The following is a 22,359-nucleotide window of genomic DNA, read 5'->3' on the forward strand; positions in this document are numbered from 1 at the left end:
AAAATTTTTATAATTGCCTCTTGATATATGAGCAGGTTCTGCATGAGCGTAATGACATGCTCTGGAATCCCCGTTCTTTGTAATGTTACCCATATTTCTTATGATCCACACTGTCAAGTGACTTTGCATAGTCAATCACAGGAGATATCTTTGCCAAGATCCATCTGATATCATAATGATATCCTTCATTCTACGGCATCTGAGGCCAACTTGAATGTCTGGCAGTTCTCTGTCAGTATACTGTGGTAACTATTTGTGAATTAACTTTGCTTGCATGTGATATTGGTGCTAGTGTTTGATCATTTCAACATACTGGTGTTTTCTTTTTATTAATTAATTTGCCAGGTGGACTGTCTTTCAGATTTCTTGGCCTAGACCAGTGAGGGCTTCCAGTGCTGCGTCCATTTGTTGAAACATCTCACTTGGTATTCTGTTAGTTCTTGCACCCTTGTTTTCCTACTTCCAGTGAGATTTGGACTTCTTCCAATATTATCAGCTCTTGATCATATGTTGTTGAACATTGACAGTTTCCTACCGCACCTTCCATCTTCTTTGATGCTTCCTGCATTATTCTTTATTTTGTCCATCAAATCTATCAGTTTTACAGCTTGAGACTTGAATTTTTTCTTCAGCTCCTTCAGCTCAAGCCATATCACACCTTTTCCCCTTTTGGCATTCCAACTCTAGGTCTTTGCACATTTCATCATAATACTTTGTCCTTACTCTTTCTTCTTTTAAAGATCTTTTATTAGGGCTCTTCCAGCTCTTATACTAATTCATACATCAATTGTATTAAGCATATTTTTACATATGTTGCCATCATTATTTTCTAAACATTTACATTCAAATTGAGCCCTTTATATCAGCTCTTCTTATTACCCTCTCTTCTCCCTCCCACCCTTGTAACCCCTTGATACATTATAAATTATTATTATTTTCATACTTACTATGAACTGCTAACTGCTATCTTCCTTCCTTTGTGGTTTATTCCCCCCTCCTCGCCCCACCTTCCCACTATCCTCCTGGTATCACTACTTCCATTTCTGTACCTGATAGGTTTATCTGAACTGGATTCTGTGAGTCCTGAACTCTTATCTGTACTTGTGTATGTGTTCCGGCATAGCTTGCAGTGAAAGGTTGGATTGGGGTCATGATAGTGGGGAGTAAGGAAGCCTCAAGGAACCAGAGGAATAGTGTGTGTTTCATTGGTGTTATACTTCACCCTGCTTGACTCATCCCTTCCCTGTGACCCTTCTGGTAGGGGATATCCCATTGTCTACAGATGGGTTTTAACATGTATCTGCTCTGACCCCCCTCAACAATATATTTGTTTGTTTGGGGTCTTCAGATGCCTGTTACCTGATTCTGGTGACACCTCATGATTGCAAAGGCTGGTGTGCTTTTTCCATGTGGGCTTGTTGCTTCTCTGCTAGATGGCCACTTGTTTAACTTCAAGACTTTAAGACCCCAGACACTATGTCTTTTGATAACTGGGCACCATCAGCTTTCTTCACCACATTTGCTTGTGCACCCATTTTGTCTTCAGCGATCATGTTGGGAGGGTGGGCATCACAGAACACCAGGTTGTTAGAACAAAGTGTTTTCACCTTGAGGCGGGCCTTGAGGGAGTCTCGAAGTCTGTCCACTTCTTCAGTGTATTGCCATATAAATATATGTAACTCTGTCAATACCTCTATTTTTATGAATTAATACTTTTGCATATGTGCACACCTCTGTTTATACCTCTATCCATAGCTTTACTTCCTAGATATTTCCTCTATTTCCTTTTACCTTTCTCTTGCCCCACCATCATGCTTGCCCTTTTCCCGCCTCTTAGTAATTCCTCTCAGCTAGATTGCTGTTGCTCCAACACCCCCAGGATCTCTACATCCTTCTCATTGTTGATTTCAATTCCCTAGTTGTTCCCCTGTCTATGGAATTGTTTGCTCACTGCTCCCTTCCCCTGTCTCCTCCTCCCACTAAGTCCCTCTGGAACCTTTGGTCCCATTGCTTTCTCCTTGGACTTGCTTCCCATGCCTATCTTATATAGGTAGGCAAACCAACAATAATGTAGACAATACAAAAAGAAAACAAAAACATGAATAAAAAGAGGGAAAAAAAGAAAGAAAAAATGTATATGAAGAAAAATAATAAGTAGCAACAAAATCCTCCAAAACCCTGGAAGAGCATAGATAATTCCAGGTGTGTCCGCTGACCTTTATGACTATCTCCTCACTGGTCCTTGGGGGTTCCAGAAACTGCACCACCTAGCCAGAAGTCTATTTTGGGGGCTCCTCAGAGTCTTTGTGGCTTGACTTTGCTCCCATTGCTGATCTGTTATGTTCCCTTCTTGGTTCACCCTGCTGTGTGGGGGTTCAGACTGGACTCACTCCCCGCCTTGTGTCCCCAATACTGTCCTCTGTTGTGGTCTGCTCCAGCAAAGGGTCATCATGTCTCGAGCTTCAGTTGCGTGCAGGGGTGTCATCCTTAGGGCTTGGTGTGCCGATATGGGGTCTAGAATTTTCTCTATTTCCTTTTTGGTTTGCTTCCGTGTGTGCATGGCAGGCCAGCCCTTTTCCCCAACCCGTGGGTTTAGTGTTGTCCTCCGCAGCACATAATTCTAAGGAAGGGGCTCAGTTTGGCTCTGATTGGGGCTGGCCCTGTAGGCCACTCTGTTCTTGAGTTGCTCCTTGTGGTTACATTGCCCTAAAGGTTTGGTGTGCCATGGTGAGGTCTGCATGGACACTCCCATTTCTGTGGAGATATAACCAATACTCTCCCCCTTTGTGGGTTAGTGCCCTGCTCCCCCATTGCCATTGTCTCTCTTCCATTCTCCCCCCCGCCCACTCACTCTCATTTTCTCCCACCCCCTTTTCCCTTTTTTATGTTGGAATGACATGTAAATCCTTGGGTTTGGCCTGTCCCCTACCCGATGCCTGTACTTCAACACATATAGTGCCAGATAAGTGGTTTTTCTTCTATTCCTACTGTGCTGATCATACTTACCTTAGTGGACTCATGTTGTTCTTGTCCTTTTGTGATTGGCTAACTTTGCTTAGCATAATTTCTTCCAACTCTGTCCATGAGGCGATATGCTTCACATGATCATCAGTGTTTTTTAGTGATACGTTGTGGTAGTTACATAATCTGGTGTCATTTTGGTACTTGAGGGGATTAAGAATGAAGAGATGGAGTCTGTCAATCGGGTCATAGCCAATGAGGCCTCCGTGTGGGCATCGTCTTCTCCTGAAAATTCTGGGAACTTCCGTATTTCCTCCTTGGAGGTGGGAGGCACATTCTCTCTGCTCACTCCCTGAGAGATGCTCCACTGACAAGACACATGGCTCTATGCCCTGGGAGTTGGAGAAGCCACATGGACTTGCCCTGATGCAACCAGACCACTGGAACCAGAGAAGCCACGAAGAGACCCCTGCTAGCTCTGAGATGCTTACAATGCCACTGGATCCACAATACTTCCAACCCACTGACCTGTGATCCTCCTGCATTCCGCATCATTGCATGTGTTTTATGAGTTTGAAGAGGACTCTATAGATTGGAAATATGGGCTAATATTGGACTTATGTACTTGATCTGGACTGGGCTGGGGCGTTTTCTCAATATTCAATTGCTCTTATATATAAACCTCTTTCTTATTCACATATGTGTGTCCATGAATTTGTTTATCTAGTCTACCCAGACTAACACATGTGTTGTAGTCCATTGTGTGTATGTGCCAGAGTTTTCTAATCCACTTGATTATTGGTGGAATTTTACGTTGTTTCCAATTCATTGCAATTGTGAATTGCCCTGCAATAAATATTGGGCACATATGACTGGTCCTGGTCTATTTTTTACCTCTTCTGGGTCTATGTCCCGTAGAGGGATAGCTGGGTTATAAGGTACAATATCCCTTTGCTTTAAATATCTCCAGATCGCTTTCCACAGAAGCTGTTTGTGTATCAACATGACCACCAGCAGTGGAGGAGAGTTCCTATTTTAGCACATCCCCTCCGACATTTGTTGCTCTCTGATTTTCTGATTTGGGCTATCCTCAAGGGTGTTAGGTAGTATTTGCACTCCTCTGATGGCTTATGATCAGGAGCATGTCTTTTGGCCATTCAGGTCTCCTCCCTAGTGAAACTTCTGGTCAGGTCTTTTGCCCACTTTCTCAAGTGGTTAACTGTTTTCTTCTTTTTGCAGGATAGCGGGGTATTGCAGATTTTAGTAATAAGCCCTTTGTCTGTGTCATTGCTAAAAATCCTCTCTCAGTCTGTAGGTTCTTTTGTTACTCTCTTGGTGAAGTCTTTCGATGCACACAGGTGTTTTATCCTTAGTATATCCCATTTTTAAATTTCAGGTGTATCTGTGTGTGTACCCTTTCCTAGTGCAGCTAGCCTATGTATTCTGTGAGCCAAGGTTCTTAGGTTTGTTCCAATTTCTTCATTGATGGTCCTGATAGTTTGGAGTTTTACTTCTAGGTCAGTAATCCACCTTGAGTTTGTTCTTGTGCATAGGGTGAGGTAAACATCTTGTTTCATTTTTCTACCGGTGGATATCCATTGTTTATCCTCTTATTAAAGAGGAGCTCCACCTCCCACTTGATGCTTTTTGGGTCCTCGTCAATCAGTTGGCTATACACTGATGGTTTTATTCATGGATTTTGTGTTCTTTCCATTTGTCCGAGTCTGTCATTTCAGTACCATGCTGCTTTGACCACTGTGGCTGTGTAGTAGGTGTTAAACTCAGGTAAGGTGAGTCATCTGACTTTGTCCTTCTTCTTAAGGAGTTCTCTGCTAATTCAGGGCTTCTTCTCTCTCCTGGTGAAATTGGTGGTCAGTTTTTCCAATTCTTTGAAGAAGGTTGTTGGTATTTGAATTGGGATTATAGTGCCTTGACATCTTTACTATATTGAGTCTTCCAATCCATGAGCATGGGATAGTCTTCCATTTCCATAGGTCGCTTTTGGTTTCCTGCACTAGGGTTCTGTAGTTTTCCTTGTATAAGTCTTTTGTTTTTATGGTTAAATATATCGCTAGATATTTCAATTTTTTTCGTTATTGTGAAGATTCCTGCCTTATTGATCTCCTCTTCCATTGTCTTGTCCAATGTATATAGCAAACCAATAGACTTCTGTTTGTTGATCTTGTATCTCACCACTCTTTCATATTCCTCTATCGATGCCAGTACTCCTGATGTGGAGCTTTTGGGATTTTCAATGTATAGAATCATGTCATCTGCAAATAGCGATTGTTTCACCTCCTCTCCCAACCAGATACTGTTAATGTCCTTCCGCTGCCTTATGTTTTTAGCTAGGACCTCAAGGAGGATGTTGAATAAAAGTGGTGACAAGGAACATACATACTTGACTAGTCCACTTTTTCAGAGGGATTTTTTTCGTCTTTTCTCCATTGACTGTGATATTGGCTGTTGGTGTGTTGTAGATAGCTTGTATTAACTTGAGTAATTTTCCTTCCATTCCTATCCTCTTGAGTGTCTTAATTAGGATTGAGGTTGGATGTTGTCAAATGCTTTTTCTGCTTTCTTTCATGTCTTTTTATTGACCCTGTGCCTTCTTACCATATAATATTCTTGAAGTATCCCATAACACCTGGTTTCTGGTCATTAGTGTCCAATGTCTCAAATATTTTCTTGAGATGATTTCTGAATTCCCATAGAATATACTAAAGGATGTACTTTGACTCTCCTGGACTTGTTTTATTTTTTTTCAACTTCATATACAACTTAAGCTTGTGTTTGAGCTACTGAAGGCCTGTTCCATTGTTAGTGTCTGTCCTTGTTCTGACTGATAATCATGAGTGTTTTTACTGTCTATTTTTGCAGATGCAGCCATTTAAATTCCTATGTATTTTACCCAGTAAGGCCCCCTTGTGTAGCTTCCATATCTGATGCTGGAAAAGTTATTGGCAATGAATACATTGTTAAGTCTTAGAAAATTATTTCATGTGATATCCAGTGTTGTTTCTATAACCCAGTGCTCATTTTCCAACTATAAACAATAAACAAATAAATCCTTATTTATTTCCAATTTTCATATTTCAATCATCAATAGTTATAAATATCCTTTATTGCATGTTTGATCAATTTCAGGTTTCAGAAGTTTACTAAAATATTCAATTCTTCATCATTGATATCAGGTGTTGGTGTGAATATTTGAATATTACTTTGAATAATATTTGAATATTATTTTGAATAATATTTGAATATTATTGCATTATCTGGTCTTTTAGTCATATAGATGTAATACTATCACTGATAGCATTATTCTTTAGGATAGATATTGAAAAAACTTTTGACAACGAATTTGAAACTATTCTTATCCAATATGCCATTTCTTGCTATTAGACCACATTGTCAGTTAAAATGACCAGACCTGATCCATTTCAAGTCACTGAAATTGGCCTGGGATATTGATCTTCAAGCATTCTATTTCAACTTTCTTAGGTTCATCCTTCATGTATTCCATATTCTTATTATTAATAGATGTTTTCAGCTGGTTTTTCTCATTTTAAATGATGAACATCAGCAAAAGAAGTATGGAAAGCTTTCTTCTATCCACATCATTAAGGTCAACTCTACTTTGTATTTTGAGTTCCTCTTTTTTAATCATTCTCAAAGTTGTTCACAGTTCTTCAAGACCAACACCACTATCCTAATCCATGCCAGAATATCTCGTGATTTGATTTATTCTCCAAACCAGATGTTGGTTAACTTTTTCTGCAAAGGCTCATATAGTAAATATTTCTGGCTTTACTTGCCATAGGTTTTTGTCTTTAACTACTTAACACTATCATTGTTGGAATAAAGTAAGCACTGACTTAGAAAAAGCAACTATGTAACAGGCAGTGGTAAGATTTGATGCTTAGTCAACATTTTGCTGAGGACCCTTGCTCTATATTTGCCATGATCCTTTAAATTTTAACATCTAACCTCCTGTGTCATATAGTAGGCATTTAGCAACTTGCTACATAAATAAACTTATATATAAAATTCTTATCTATAATGTAAAGTTTGGTACTATAAAAATGGCTGCAAGTTGGATAATTAACATGTAATAGAGATATTACAGTGTTTATCTACCTGTCACTCTAAACAAATTTAGCAAGAAAATTTTAAGTCAAACCATATGAAATTATCTTTATTTGACCCATACCAATCTTCAAAAAAGTAACTTTATATGTAGCAACCTTCAAAAGCCATTCTGACCACCTAGGCTTATTTCACTGAAATCTGTAAATAATCAATTCTTGATGGAGATGAGGTACTGAAAGAAGGAAAGATAGACTCTGTCCAAAGTAAGGGAGTAAAGCAGAAGCAGAAGCAACACCTGATAGTTGAGTGCATACAGCAAAGATCTTTCTTGTTAGTTGGTTGGTCAAGATCTTGGGAAAAAAGATGATGAAGCTATGCTCTCAAATAATTTATATAGTTTTGTTGAGATTGAAAAGGACTGTGCTTCCTCATTTAATGGCTTTGTGGGAGAATTGAAATGCTAATTTTGGACTAAAGACAAAAGTATATCTTGGAAAACAATAAAAAATGTATAAAAATGATACAAGTTTCCATTCATGTTTATAAAGAGTAGACGCTTGATTAATTTATTAGAACATGTGAATTACTTAATCTTAAGTAAATAATTATCATTTGAAATATTAAAAACAATGACAGTTTTGGAAAATAAAACCAAACTTTTTAGAGTAAAAGCCTGATATTTAGGTGTAACAGCCAAATGTTTGAGTGCTGTGACCTCTAGTCCATGAAAAGGATAGAATGAAAGGGATATGATCCATGAAAGGGATAGAAGTGGAGCAAAAGTAATGTTATGTACACGTGAACATATTCTATATACCATGCTGTTTCTTTGAGTATGAACATTTATTCATTGTGAAGTCCTTTTATATAGTTTTTATATATCCTCTGTGCCATTTTTTCCTCCCTATTTTGAATACATTACAGTTTGCCTTTTGCTCCAATCACTCCATTGAAGGTTAACATCTTCATGCTTATTAGCGTCAACAATGACCACGTGACTAAATGCAAAGTGGTTTGCACTCTGCCCTATTGCTCTGTTTGCCTTCGGTAAAAAATTTTATTTTTATTAATTACTTTCTTCCTGGAACACTTGTTTTTCACTTGGCTTCCAGGTCACCATATTCTTGGTTTGACTCCAACCTCACTCTTGGTTCTTCCTTGACTTTGTTGATACTTCTGCTCAACTTCCAAACTCAAATATTTAGAATACTTCTCTGCCTGCACACATTTCCTAGGGGACTAGCAAAATTATTTTGTTCCTCGTGTATTAAAAATGCACTTTTACTACATTATTATTTATTCAGTATGGACAGAACAAGGGGCTACTGCATGGTTTAAAATAAAAAGTAGGGTTGTGTTTCTTACTGTGTTTGTTCAATATATATGCTGAGAAAATTATCAGAAAAGCTGGATTATATGTAGAAGATTGTGGCATCATGACTGGAGGAAGGATTATTAACAACCTGTGGAATGTAGATGACACACCTTTGCTTGCTGAAAGTGAGGAGGAATTGAAACATTTGCTGATGAATGTCAAGGATGGTAGCCTTCAGTATGCAATAAAACTCAATGTAAGGAAGCCAAAATCCTCATAACTGGACCAATAGGTAACATCATGCTCACTGGAGGACAATTTAAAATTGTCAAGGACTTTTTTCTTACTTAGATCCACAATCAATGCTCATGGTAGCATCACTCAAGATATCAAAAGACATATTGCATTAGGTAAATCTGCTGCACAAGACCTCTTCAGAATATTGAAGAGTAGGGATGTTACTCTGAGGACTAAATTGCACCTGATCCAAGCTATGAGTGATAGTTAGGTTTATTGTGCCAACTAGGACTCTATAAGAACATGTAGGTGGAGTTTAATCAGGTCAGCTTGATTGGAGGGCAACCAAGATAAATACTTTCCATGGCCGGCTTCCTGTATCTCTTCCTCCTTCAAGATCGGATCAGTGTGCTGCTGCTTGAGCTAGTTCTTTGCTCAACTGTGTGCACTACCTGTGGGTTGAGCCAACCCATGGATCTGGTTGCTAAAGCTTGAGACTCCTTTGAGACCTGCTTGGCCATGCTACTGGTGTGTACATTGTTTGAGCTAGAACAGCGGTAAGGGTCACCTGAGACCATCGGAAAACACATATTTCCGATGGTCTTAGGAACCAAGACACCACTCCTCTATCCATCTCCAGGTGGGTCTGCCCACATGCACATACACCCACATACGAGTACCGGGCATGATGACATCATCGCACCAACTCCATCGCATACACCTCGTACAAATAACGGTGTATGTGATAGGGTTGGCGCCTTAATGTACTTAATGCGGACCAGACACATGTGTAGAGAGCAGCTACTGTGTAGAAAGCAGCTGCTGTGTTGAAAGCAATATTTGAAGTAAAACAACACCTCATGAATTATAATTACTGGGTAAATGTAAAATCATCAACTACTGCAAAAAAAAAAAATATATATATATCTGTACCATAGGAACTTAATCTGGATGCTGATCGGGCTTTTTATATTCAGCAGTGGTTTATGTGAATACTGACCCTTGTGTGATAGTAACAGGTATGTTAAAAAACAATAACACAGAGAATGGTAAAACATAGGAAACTTTAATGAACTGTATTGACTATGAACTATATGCCACGTATCATCTTTTGTATTATTAGAGCTATTGTTATGTATTATTTTATTAGCAAACCATCCCATGACAATGGATCATGTAGAGAAGAACATTAAGAAAAGAAAATACAGTGAGGATTTTTTACAGTATGGTTTTACCTCAATAATTACAGCAGGAATTGAGAAACCGCAATGTGTTCTTTGTTGTGAAGTTCTATCAGCCAACTTTATGAAGACGAATGAACTAAATCACCATTTTGATAGCAAGCATCCGAGCTTTGCCAGCAAGAATACCAACTATTTTAGAAGCAAAGCTGATGGACTCAAGAAAGCCAGACTTGACACTGGTGGCAAATACCACAAACAAATGTAGCAGCTGTTGAAGCTTCATATTTGGTGGCACTCAGAATCACAAGAGCTATGAAACCTCACACCATTGCTGAGGATTTGTTCAAGTTATGACTGGAGACAAATTTGTTATGGAATTGAGTGCAATTTTCTTATCTAACATCACTGTCCACGGAAGAGTAGAGGACATGTCTGCTGATATTCTTGATCAGGTAATCCAGGAAATTAAATCTGTTCCACTTCCACTATTTAGCATCGAGCTTGATGAATCTACAGACGGTGCAAACTGCTAACAGTTTCTGCTTTACATGAGGTGTATTAATGATGGCGACTTTAAAGATGAGTTTCTTTTTTGCAAACCTCTTGAAATGACAACTACTGCACGTGATGTATTTGACACAGTTGGTTCATTTCTGAAAAGCATTAGATTACTTTGGGAAAGGTCTGTGGTGTTTGCACAGATGGTGCTCCAGCTATGCTAAGATGTCGGTCTGGATTTCGTTTGGTACTGAATGAGTCACCAAAAGTCATCGGAACTCACCGTATGATTCATAGGCAAATATTAGCAATGAAGACACTGCCACAAGAGTTACAAGAAGTAATGAAAAGCATCATAAGTTCTGTCAATTTTGTAAAGGCGAGCACTTTAAACGGTCAACTGTTTTCGCAAATGTGCAGCGGGTTGGATGCACCGTATAATGCTCTACTATTTCACGCTGAAGTGAGGTGGTTGTTGAGAGGAAAAGTTTTAAAACGTGTTTTTGAGCTTCGTGATGAACTCAAAACATTTTTTAATCAAAAAGCAAGACTGCAGTTCGAATCAATTTTTAGCGTTAAAAGTGAACTGTAGGAAACAGCTTACTTGGTTGCCATCTGTGCCATCTTGAATGAGTTAAATTTATCACTATAAGGACCAAGTGCAACATGCCTTGATTTGTCTGAAAAGATCCTATCATTCCATATGAAACTTCAGCCTTGGCAAAAAAAAAAAATTGGATGAAAATAAAGTTTAAGTATTGCTTACATTATCTGCTTTCTTTCAGGAACATGACATTTCTTTCAGGAACATGACATTGAACCAGACAAAAGGATTACAGCAATGTAGCAAGAACTGATTTCTCTACAATGCCAGTTACAAAATTCTGGATCAAGTGTTTGCAGTCATATCCTATTCTGTCTGAGACTGTGTTGCACCTTCTTCTTCCATTTCCAACATCTTATCTTTGTGCAACAGGGTTTTCCAGCTTGTTGGTTATCAAGTCTCAATACAGAAACAGACTTGTGGAAGATGATCTTCCTTATGCTCTTGCAAAGACTGCTCTGAGAATTTCTGATCTGGTGAGAAAGAAGCTATCTCAACCTTTGCATTGATGTCGAATTAAAAAAAATTTTTTTTTGATGTTGAATTTTTACACATACTGTCCCAAAATGTAGCAATGTAGTTTATTGTTGTTATATTAAGACTGCTATCCATGCTACACCACGCTTCAAAATAAAATTTCATTTATTTGTAATTAGAAATAAATATTTCACAATGTATAATTACATATTGTTTTTGTGATTAATCACTATGCTTTAATTATGCTCAATTTGTAACAATGAAAATACATCCTGCATATCAGATATTTACATGATGATGCATAACAGTAGCACAATTACAGTTATGACGTAGTAACAAAGATAGTTTTATCTTTGGGGGTTCACCACAACATAAGGATTAAAGAGTCGTGGCATTAGGAAGGTTGAAAACCACTGAGGCAGAGGCTGGTGGATCCTGTTGCCCACATGTACATTGCTAGAGTTTGAGATCCCATCCGGGGCCTGGGACCTGCTTTGCTAAACTTCCAAGCTACTGACTGTTGCTGCCCCACCCTGAATTGAACTGAGCCCCTTGTACTGCTGTGTGGACTAATTAGCTGTTATATTCCTTCATGAGGCATAAACCTATAGGTATATACATATGTATGTATGTACACACACACACACACACAAGTGTCCTGATTTTGTTTTTTTAGAAAACCCTGCTAACCCACTGTGGTATTCTCCATTGCTTCATATATATGTGAAAGTTGGACATTGAGTAAGGAAGACTGTAGAAGAATCAATACATTTGAAGTGTGGTGTTGGGGAAGACTATGGAAAGTACCATGGACAATTAAAAGGACAAACAGATCTTTATTGATAGAGGTAAGGCCAGAGTCTTCTTTAGAAGCCAGAAGGACAAGGCTTGGTTGTTCATGTCCCTGACAAGATTTGGTCTTCATGTCCCTGGAGAAGGACAGCATGTTTGGTAAAGTGGAGGGCCAGTGCAAAAGAGGAAGGCCCCTAGTGAAATGGATTGACAAAAGTGGCTGCTTCAATGGATTCAGGCATAGGAACAATTGTGAGGATGGCAAAGGACCATGCAGTGTTTAGTTCTGTTGTGCATAGCGTTGCTATGGGTTGGAGCCAACTGAATGGCATCTAACAACAGCAGTAACAACTGTTGGGGTAAATCAGTCCCTGACAATATCATGGCTCCGTAGGGGTAACTGTAGAGTCATAGAGATGAGAGAAATAGGAGAGAGAATAAAATAAAGGAGTCAGACACATTTCATGGTAGCATGCTCGCCTCAGCCCCTCTTGGTGGTCTACGTGGGGATGGGAGACAAGAGGAGAGAAATATTCATTTCTAAGCCAGGCTTATATGTACTTGGGGACGTGCAAGCACCCTGATTACAGGTGACCACATACACAACAGTAAGGAGTTGTACCATAGACAATACAGCAATGGGAGGGGGATGATCTAGGGGTGTAGACTCAACAGGAAGAGGAGGGATTAAGGGTACACATGTGACAAGGTTGGAGGACCCTAGACTCAAGATGGCAGTCTAGCCTTGGTCATCCTTGAGTGGGCTTGACCTTGCCTCTGGGCTCTCCTTCCAGGGAAAAATCCACTACCCTTATCAGAAGGGAGTGGGCCCTACTTAGGGTGGGACAGACTATAGGGTCTGATTGCTCTAGATGGCTGATAAATTTCAGGAAGATAACCTTTAAGCAGTTGACCTCCAAGTATTTGGTCATTGACCATGTATTAGCAAGCAGCACCTTAGGTTTGGCATATAATATGGGGGAACAATCTGGGAAATAACCTTTCTGTTTCCCATATTGTTTTGTTTGTTCATAGTAGAGTGTATCTCAGGTGTTATGTCAATGGAGGTCACTCTCTTGAAGCTGTGTTATATGCTTCTCTGGTTTTTGCTATAAGGGCAGTAAGTAGAATAAGGGGTTTGGGGGGAGGGGGTAAAGAGCTTTGATGGGGTTAAAAGGGAGACAATGTCAAGGAATTTGTGTAGAAAAAGATTGTTCAGAAATTGATTGTGGTAGTGATTATACAATTCCACTTGACTTGATTGAAACATGGAATGATATATATGTATCAAATCCCAACTAATAATAATAATAAAAGAGTAGTTTGAACAGTGCTTGCTTCCTCCTTCCCATCATATAATTTATAACATGCAATGAAATCCTCTGTCTACTCTGTCATTCTATTTTTTGGCAAATTGTGCCAACAACTCTTCATTTGTGCTGTAATGCTGTGAAATGTCTCCAGAGTTCTTGTAATATGAAGCTTTTTTGAGCATCACCTCCTCTGGGACATCTATACCCATTTGGCACAACCATTTTCCATGTTAACGTCTAGTTTCTCTTAACTAAGTTTCTCTCAGGTAGGAATGGTGTCAATATTTCCAGTGAGCTGTTCCTTTTGGTCTCGTTTGACATTCAATTTGAATGGCAGGCTCAGTGTGATTACTTTTTGTTTCTCTGCAGCAGACTCCCCTCTTTCAGCTGTTCATTTGTTTAAGAGGTTATGTGGGTTTGTCACTGTGAAACAAGAAGGTAACATTACTACCTGCTATACAGTCTGACAGATGGTAATGATAAACATTTTAAAAGTGATATAATTGGTCACTGATTACATTGGCCACCTGCTCCTTAGGTAATGATTTATGAACTGAGGAGCTAGCAGCAAAGTTTTGCTTTCTGAAAAACTCACAGTTAATATACCATGATAACTGATATTTGAATGGTGTTGGGGGACTAGTGTTATTCAGCTAAACTGTGATAACTGGCATTAACGCATATTGGAACTATGCAAAACAAGGACTTCCTGTTTATTTCCACAAGAGGACTAGCTCTGAATTCCAGCATTGTATACCTTAAATTGAATTTCTCGTTATATTTTAAATTTAATATGACTAAAAGAGAACATATTTTTGATTATTCACTAAAATGTTTCTCTTATAATCATTGCTTCTTGGTAAATGTCAGTCGTATCCCTGAACTTGTTTGAGTAAAAGCCCCTGGCCTCCTTTTTTTCATACACTCCACATCTGACCTACTTGCAAACCCTAATATCTTCAAAATAGAGCTAGCATTTACTCCCTTCTCTCTCAAAAAAAAAAAAACACCCCCACCTCCAACACTTCGGTCCAAGCTGCCATCATCTCCCTCTTGGATTATTGCGACAACTTCCTCACTGACTCCTACTTCTTTCTTGTCACCTGTCATCCAGTTAAATATACAAGGAGGTCATGTCACTTTTTTACTTCAAGTAGCTTTTTGTCTGACAGTGAAAATAGAACATCCTTACAAGTCCTCATGCTTCTTGTCTCCAGGGGCACACCACATTCCAAACTCTTCTCCTTTCCCCTCATACCCATTGCTCCTCCACCTAGGTTCTAAGGACCCTGAGCAAGCCGGGTGTGTATTTCCTTCCTCACAGCCATTGCCTTTGCTGTGTTCCTGGCTTGGCATGCTCCTTTCTCCTGCCCTGCCCATATTCCATCTCTCATTTCATGCCTTGTCTTCTTTCATTTCTTTCCATAACACAGTGCACTGTATTTTTATTTTTTAATTTGTTTGTTGAATGTTTTCCAAAACAAGAATATATACCACTGAAGGCAGCAACTGTGTCTGTTTGCTAAGCCCCCAGTGTCTTCAGTACGGCATTCAAGGAATATTAATTTAATGAATCATTATCCTTTTCGATTTTACTGGAACCATATATTAAAGCTTTATTGTTCTTTTACTTTTATTACCAAGTGACCAGCAATATAACCATGCTTCAGTCTAATCTGGGAAGAAATCCACAGCTATTGCTGAGGGAGCTTTGTGCTCGGTGTTTGAACCTATGGCATCCTTTCTCCTCTGTGTGCTTTCCTCCATTTTCTTCCTTCTTTTTCTTTCCTGTCTCCATTCTGCTTTCTCTACTCAGAGGCAGCACCGTCATTAGTGATGCAGATGGATCTCCTGTTCTCTCATATTTTAGACAATTAGGTCAATAGTACTTCAAGAGAAACTCAAGGGTGAACATTACTCATCAGTACTATAAGCCAGTCCTAATCAAAAGTAGCTGGCATTTATCTTTGATCAATGTCAGTCATCTGACAGGCTCTTGTATCATTCCCAGTAACGAGTCAGAACATATTTTCACTTTTGTGAGCCATCTGTTGAAGGCAAAAGCAGATAATACAGGAACCAATGGGCTTGGTTGTGTTCCAATAAATGTTATCTACAAAAACAGAGAATCCTGATCGAGGCTATTCCAAGTGCTTTTGGCAGAATGAAATTTGAATAATATTAGATACACAACATATCTGTGTTTGTTTAAAAATATGAATATTTACTTTAAAAAGTTTATTTTAGGATTAAGGAAAGAACTTTCGTAATCCTTTTCAGAATGTCTCCCCAATTTCATCTGTATTTCTAACTCATAGCCTTTAGATAGAGCATAGGTCATTTCATCTTATCCTGTTTCAGTGGACCTAGAAAAGGGCTAGGCCCCAATCTCTGTTTAATATTTGCTCACATTAGAATAAGCCATTCTCCTGGCTATTATCCTCAAATGAAAACAATTGTGTTTTATATAATTCTGTTTCCAAACTAAAATAACTTCAGTGATTATTTTTTTTCCGAAACCACTCTGTAAGTTCTCTCAGAACTTTTTGGTTTTGTTAAATGGTTATGTGTATTCTAAATGATACGTAGTATTTTTAGACTGTGGATGAAAGGGATGCTGTTGTATAGAATAGCTGTATAGCACACTACTGCTTAAATCCTTTGGGTTGGCATTTTTTAGAGCAACAGCCTGGTATAGTTGGACGATTATAGGAAGTATAGTTGGGATACACCAAGCCAAACCTGTTGCTGTCAAGTTGATTCAGATGCATATCAAACTCATAAAATAGAGCAGAACTGCTTCATAGGGTTTCTGAGGTTTTAAATCTTCATGGAACAAGAGGCTGATGTGTTCCAACCACCGGCTGTCTGGTACGCAGTGCTTAACCACTATACCATGACGGCTGCATGTATTTGGGATAAGATCGAAATTTGGAATCTAGTTTTGTAACTTGACAACATAAGAAAAAAAGGTTCCCTTCCACCCCCTAATCTTCCTTTAATTTATGTATGCTACAGGATTGGTGTACAAAAATTACTCAAGGTATTTTTCTATGGTTTACCATTATACTCACTGAGAGTAATCAACTTGCTTTCTGAATTCAACTTCTTTCAATGTATGTAGCATTTGTGTGTGTGTGTGTGTGTGTGTGTGTGTGTGTGTCCTATATTAGCTTTTATGGTTGGTTTCTTGTCAGGTGGGTTGACATGGTACCACACAATCTGACTTCTGTACCTGAACTTTCAAGTGCCCACAGTGTTGACCCTCCTCTTGTACCTTCTCCTTCATACCTAACTTGCTTCCTTTCTTGTACATTTTCCAAGTTCTTTTCTTGGCTTCTCACAGGGTTTCCAAAAAGATCTACAACCTTGGAAATCTGTGGAGTAGTTCTATTCTGTTTTAGGTTCCTAATGATGGTTTTTAGAGGGATGTAACATAGCATCTCTATGAGTTTCACTACTGGGTGAGTTTAAACATCCTACCTTTGGTTAGCAACTGAGTGCTTACCCATTGTGTCACCAGGGTTGTGTCTTTCATCATAGTATTCTTTTCTCCCCAATGTCTTGGCAAAAACTTCGGGACATTTCTCTAAGCTTTGAGTAAGAGGCCTTGTCTGCACTCTATCAAGGACCTTCTTCATCCACAAATGGTGGTCAGAAAGACATTGGTCTCAATGGGTTCTATGGCCACAGGTGTATAATTCCAGGCACCATGAAAGATATCCATCTTGTATTTGGGAGTTTTATACTTTTATGCAGCTTCATTTGTCTTCAACTTAGTATGTGATGCATTTACTCTGCTTAAAATAACCCTAGAGATTTTGTCTGGTTCCTATCAAAACATATTTTAAGAATAACATTACATATTATTGGATCAGAGTGTGTCAGAGCTCAGCCAATTTCCTATTTAGTCTATTTTAGAGACAAGCCAAAGTAAATGGGATTTTAATAATTTATATATTGGCCTTTTTTGTACCTCAGCTAACAGATGTCTATAAGGAACTCAGAGGTTTGTTTCTAACTTTATTTTCTTTTGTAGAGGAATTGTGGCTTTCATTGTTTATTATTCTCAACTACTTTTGTTTCTGCGATTTGGCTGATTATAGAAGTCGGATCTCTCAAGGAACTCTGTTAGTCACAGATTGTACTGTAATTCTTGTGTTAAGGGAATCCCTACTCAAGCGAAAAAGAAACTAAGTTGGCTTGCAGAAATGACAAGTCCTGAAAGGAACTGAGCTTCAGAATTAGCTGGATCCAAGTGGAAGAGAAAGCCTGAGAACTTTGTCTGGGAACTGTTGTTCTTGGCGTTGTCTCCTTTCTCATAAAGTGACAAGTTTCAACCAGAGTTCTTCACTGAGTCTCTTTGGCTTGCTTGGGTAGCATGTTCATTTTTGAAACAGTTGCTATGGTGAGAGAGGTGGAGTAGATTGATTGGCTAGGCCTGGGTCATATGGAGAAGGGATCATACTAGGGAAAATCAGGATTCTCCTACTGAATAAAGGGGAAATTAATTCTCAACTGGCAAAAGAATCAGATACTCACTTTAAGCGCCATTTTAAAACCTTATAATTTAGAATTCCATGGGTTTTACCTCTGTTCTGCCAACCTCTGTGACCTATATCTGGATGTGAATTTATAAATGTATTAGGGGTTAGGATGGGGGTGAGGTGGGCTGATGATTCAATTGACACTCTTTGGGTCAAACATTTGTTAACTACTAATTCAGGCACCCCCAGGATTTCAAAGATGAATACAGAAAGCATATTGTGGCTCATTAGGTCTATATATCTAGTAGGAGACAGGTAAATATAGAATTTAAAGACACTATAGTATTTGCCATGATAGCAGCCTGTAGTGAGCATTTTAGGAGAAAAGACATTCAGTCAATCTAGAGCAGGGTATCTGGAGAGAATTCAGGGAAAGCTCCTGCAGGACTGACATTTGAGCAGAATTTGAAGCATGTGTAACAATTTCTAGATGAAGAAATGAGGAATAAGGGATCTGTGCAGGAAGACATAATTTGTACATGGAGATATGGTGATATACGAACTGTAAATACTTTAACATTGCTTGAGCTTGGAATGTGAATCAAGGAGAGGCTGGATTGGATTGGTGGATAAGGGTAGGCAGATGCTGAAAGACAACACAATCTACCTAGTGTATAGATGAATTTCAAATATAAAAAATTTAGATTTTGTCCTGTGTGAGAGAAACAGATTTTTGTGGAGGAGAGCATAGGTGGAGAATTTAGTTCTGAAGGTAGGAGTAAACTGTTTTCATAGACTTAGTGAGCGATGATGAGGGCAGAGGATTGAAGAAAGAACGGATTTAGGAACTATTTTTATGATTTGTAATTGGATGTATAAAAGGCTTCAGACACTCATGGAAAATGAAAATGAAATTAAAATTTTTCCCACATATGTTTTGAGTCCCCTCATATGTGTTTGTACACGGAAGGCTTGTCCTGTGGTATTCAGCTGTCGGACTCCCCAGACATGTGTTCTTAAGTTATCAATGCTATTTTGGCCTCACTGCCATCAGTTTGATTCCAACTCACAGCAACTCTATAGGACAGGGTAGAACTGCCCTGTGGGTTTCCAAGACTGTAACTCTTTTAAAAAAAGTAGTTATGTAGGCATATAATTGATATATCATACAATTTAATCATTCAATCATATTAAGAAGAGTTGTGGAATCATCACCACATCAGTTTTAGAACATTTTCTTGTATCTTTGCTCTTATCCCCCCATTTCCTCCCAACTTCCCCTGCCATGCCTCTAAGTAATTATTAATCCAGTTACTGTTACTATAGATTTGCCTGTCCAGGATTTCGTATACAGAAGATCATACAAAGCACAAACCGGAAGCAAGCAAACAAACAGAAAGCCCCTATATCAGTGGCAGACGAAAGAGGGAAAAGCCTCGATCAAGTATCAGGTATCAGTAGACCCCAAACAATCATATCAATGTGAATGAGGGGATCGGAGTGGAGATCCAAAGCCCATCGGTAGGCAATTGAACATCCTCTCACAGAAGGGTCATGAGGAAGGGACGAGCCAGGGTGCAGTATAGAAGCAATGAAACACACAACATTTCTCTAGTTTTTTAATGTTTGCGGCGCCCCCCCCCCCATCATGACCCCAGGTCTATCTTACAAATCTGGCTAGACCAGAGCATGTACACTGGTACAGATAAGAGCTCTCAACAGAGAATCCAGAACAGATAACCCCCTCAGGACCAATAATGAGATACCATGAGGGGAAGGGGAAGAAAGGGGGCCCCAATTTCAATGATCGGCATACCCTCGCCACCAGGAAGACAAACAACAGGAACATGGGTGAGGGGAGACAGCGGACGGTGTAATGTATGAAAATAAAAATAATTGATAAATTATCAAGCGTTTTCTAGGGTGGGAGGGTAGTGGAGGGAGTGGGGAAAAGAGCTCAAGTAGAAAGAAAAATGTTTTGGAAATGATGATAGCAATTTAAGTACAAATGTGCTTGATACAGTTGATGTAAGGATTGTTATAAGATCTGTCAGAGCCCCAAATAAAATGATTTATTTAAAAACATTTTTTAAAAAGAAAAAAATACCATCATATGAATAACAAGTACAAGGAGGAAGAAAATATTCTAAAATTTACAACTCACCTAGATATGATTGAGCTAATGGATTGTATGATACGTGAATGAAGTGCCAATAAAACTGTTTAAAAAAAAGAAAACAAAAAATATTAAAAGAAAAACAAGTTAAAAATGTGTCAAAGGGGAAATCAAATGATAAGGTGTTACATTTTACCCTCATTACAGTAACCTTGGTGGCATAGTGGTTTCTTTGCTATCTTTAAGGTCAACCGATGGAAACCACTAGGTGCTTCTCAGAAGAAAGATGAGGCTTCTACTTCCATAAAGACTTTGTCTTGAAAACCCACATGGGCAATTCTACCCTGTCCCAGAGGGTCATTAGGAGTTGGCATTGGCTTGATGGCAGTGAGTTCTTCACCACCAATAGTTGACTTTACAGTGAACTTTGACAGCATCTGGACTATGGTCAGAGGAACTTCCTGGAGGCTTAATCCACGTGGGGACACTGCAAGTGGATTTTGGGGTTCCACTGTCATTGATTGCCTTCTGTGAACTGAGTGTTCAGAATTTAAGCTCTGATACAATTTCCTCCTTTGCATTTGGACTTTAAGATTTACAATTTTTGGATCACACAGTCTGATATGCTTCCATATGGACTTAGTTGTCACCTCAATTAGATGGCTGCCTTTTCAAAGATAAGCCCACAATGCTCGTAATCTATTGCATGCAGCCTGGGTCACTAAAGGATGAATAGAAACCAGGTCAAAAGTGTCCAATTAGAAATATAGTACCAAGTGTATGCTCCCCTGGTGTTCTTCTATATAAATATTGTTAAGCATTTTATCCCCATGGGAGGTTGATTCACTTGGGTTGCCCACTCACAGAAGTGTAATTGCCTTCTCCAAGTCATTCATGCTGCGTTTCCTCTGTCTTAACTTTAATTTCCAATAAGTTTCACTTAGCACTCTTTCAGGAGTGTCTGTTGACTTGGAGTGACCTTAGCACAATATTGTATGGCAGCAATTGATTGGTCTTCTCCCTCTACCCCCAGATTGAGAACTGGCCTCAGCTTAGATGAGATCTCTGTCAAAGAGGATTTAAAGATGTATATGGGCCCTAGGCAGGCTCTCTACCTGTTTTCTTGGGCTTTCTACTCCCCTAAACAGTTACAGTATCTGACGCCCACAGGGGGTCGTTATGAGTCAGCATTGACTTGATGGCAGTGAGTTTGATTTTGGAATGGGGTAGTGGGTAATGAGTTGGGCTATTAACCACAAGGTCAGCAGTTCAAAAACCAGTGTGGAGAAAGATGAGGCTTTCTCTTTCTTAAGGAAATCCACAAGGATAGGGATAGTTGTGACCTGTCCTACAGGATTTTGATGAGTTGGAATGGGCCAAATGGTAGTGAGTTCTTTAGTTTGTTAGGATAAACTTCATGTTTGAAACAAACAAATAAACTCAGTACCAACAATGGTAGTAATAACAACAAAAAAAGGAAAGGTATCCTATACACTCGAGTATAAGCCAACATGAGTATCAGCCAACGCACCTAATTTTACCACAAAAACTGCATTAAAAAATGTGCTGAAAAAGTTGGCTTACACGAGTATAGATGGTAACAACAAATAAAAATAACTGTTTAAAATGATGTGACAGTTTAGCTATAATAGTAAGCAATATCTGCATTGTGCTCTTTAAAACACTAAATATATGGAATCAGTCCTCTATCCGAGGACAATATATTAGATTGATTTTTGGAGCAGGGAGATGGAATAGGAGCTTGCTCTGTCCACTCCATGCATTGACCTGGTATTGCAGTACTTCCAGGAATGGTGCACCCCCTTGGGGGACTCTAAAAAAAAGGAAAAAAAAGAGAAAAAAACTATGTATATGGAATCAGATTGACAATAACCTCTCACAAGGGTTGGTAGGCAACTCAGAGGACAGCGAGTTCATATTAACGGCAGAGGGCTAATTCAGTACAGGAGTGAGTGGCTGTACACCTTGCAGAGTGTGATCAATGTCACTGAATTACATCTATAGAAATTGTTGTGTTATATATTTTGCTGTACATATTCTCAACAACAACAAAAAACAAATCAATAAAAAATTTGATGAAAACAATAAGAACCAAAAAACCCAATAAGGAACCTTGGTTGCATAGTGGTTGTGCGCTGGGCTACTAAACTCTAGGCTACCAGATTGAAACCACAAGCCACTCTGTGGGAGAGAGATGAGTCTTTCTACTCCTGTGAAGAGGTACAGTCTTGGAAACCCACAGGGGCAGTTCTGCCTTGCTCTCTA

General features: G+C 39.0%; 1 protein-coding gene and 1 non-coding gene across 2 annotated transcripts in view; one reads left to right on the plus strand and one right to left on the minus strand.

The window, feature by feature from the left end:
* The window catches only part of LOC101647712 (spermidine synthase-like), a 22,011-nt gene extending 7,431 nt beyond the window's left edge, over positions 1 to 14,580 (minus strand). The window contains 1 exon segment of the mRNA XM_045290497.1: positions 14,487 to 14,580. Coding sequence (XP_045146432.1) covers positions 14,487 to 14,580 — 94 coding nt within the window.
* A 7,119-nt stretch (positions 14,581 to 21,699) lies between these two features.
* LOC115869707 lies at positions 21,700 to 21,898 on the plus strand. Its single transcript, XR_004046338.1, has one exon. It is a non-coding gene; the product is annotated as a U2 spliceosomal RNA (small nuclear RNA).
* The last annotated feature ends 461 nt before the right edge of the window (positions 21,899 to 22,359 follow it).

Source organism: Echinops telfairi, unplaced genomic scaffold (genome assembly GCF_000313985.2).
Source record: "Echinops telfairi isolate 266 unplaced genomic scaffold, ASM31398v2 ScPeMD7_39;HRSCAF=148, whole genome shotgun sequence".
NCBI classification, from domain to species: domain Eukaryota; kingdom Metazoa; phylum Chordata; class Mammalia; order Afrosoricida; family Tenrecidae; genus Echinops; species Echinops telfairi.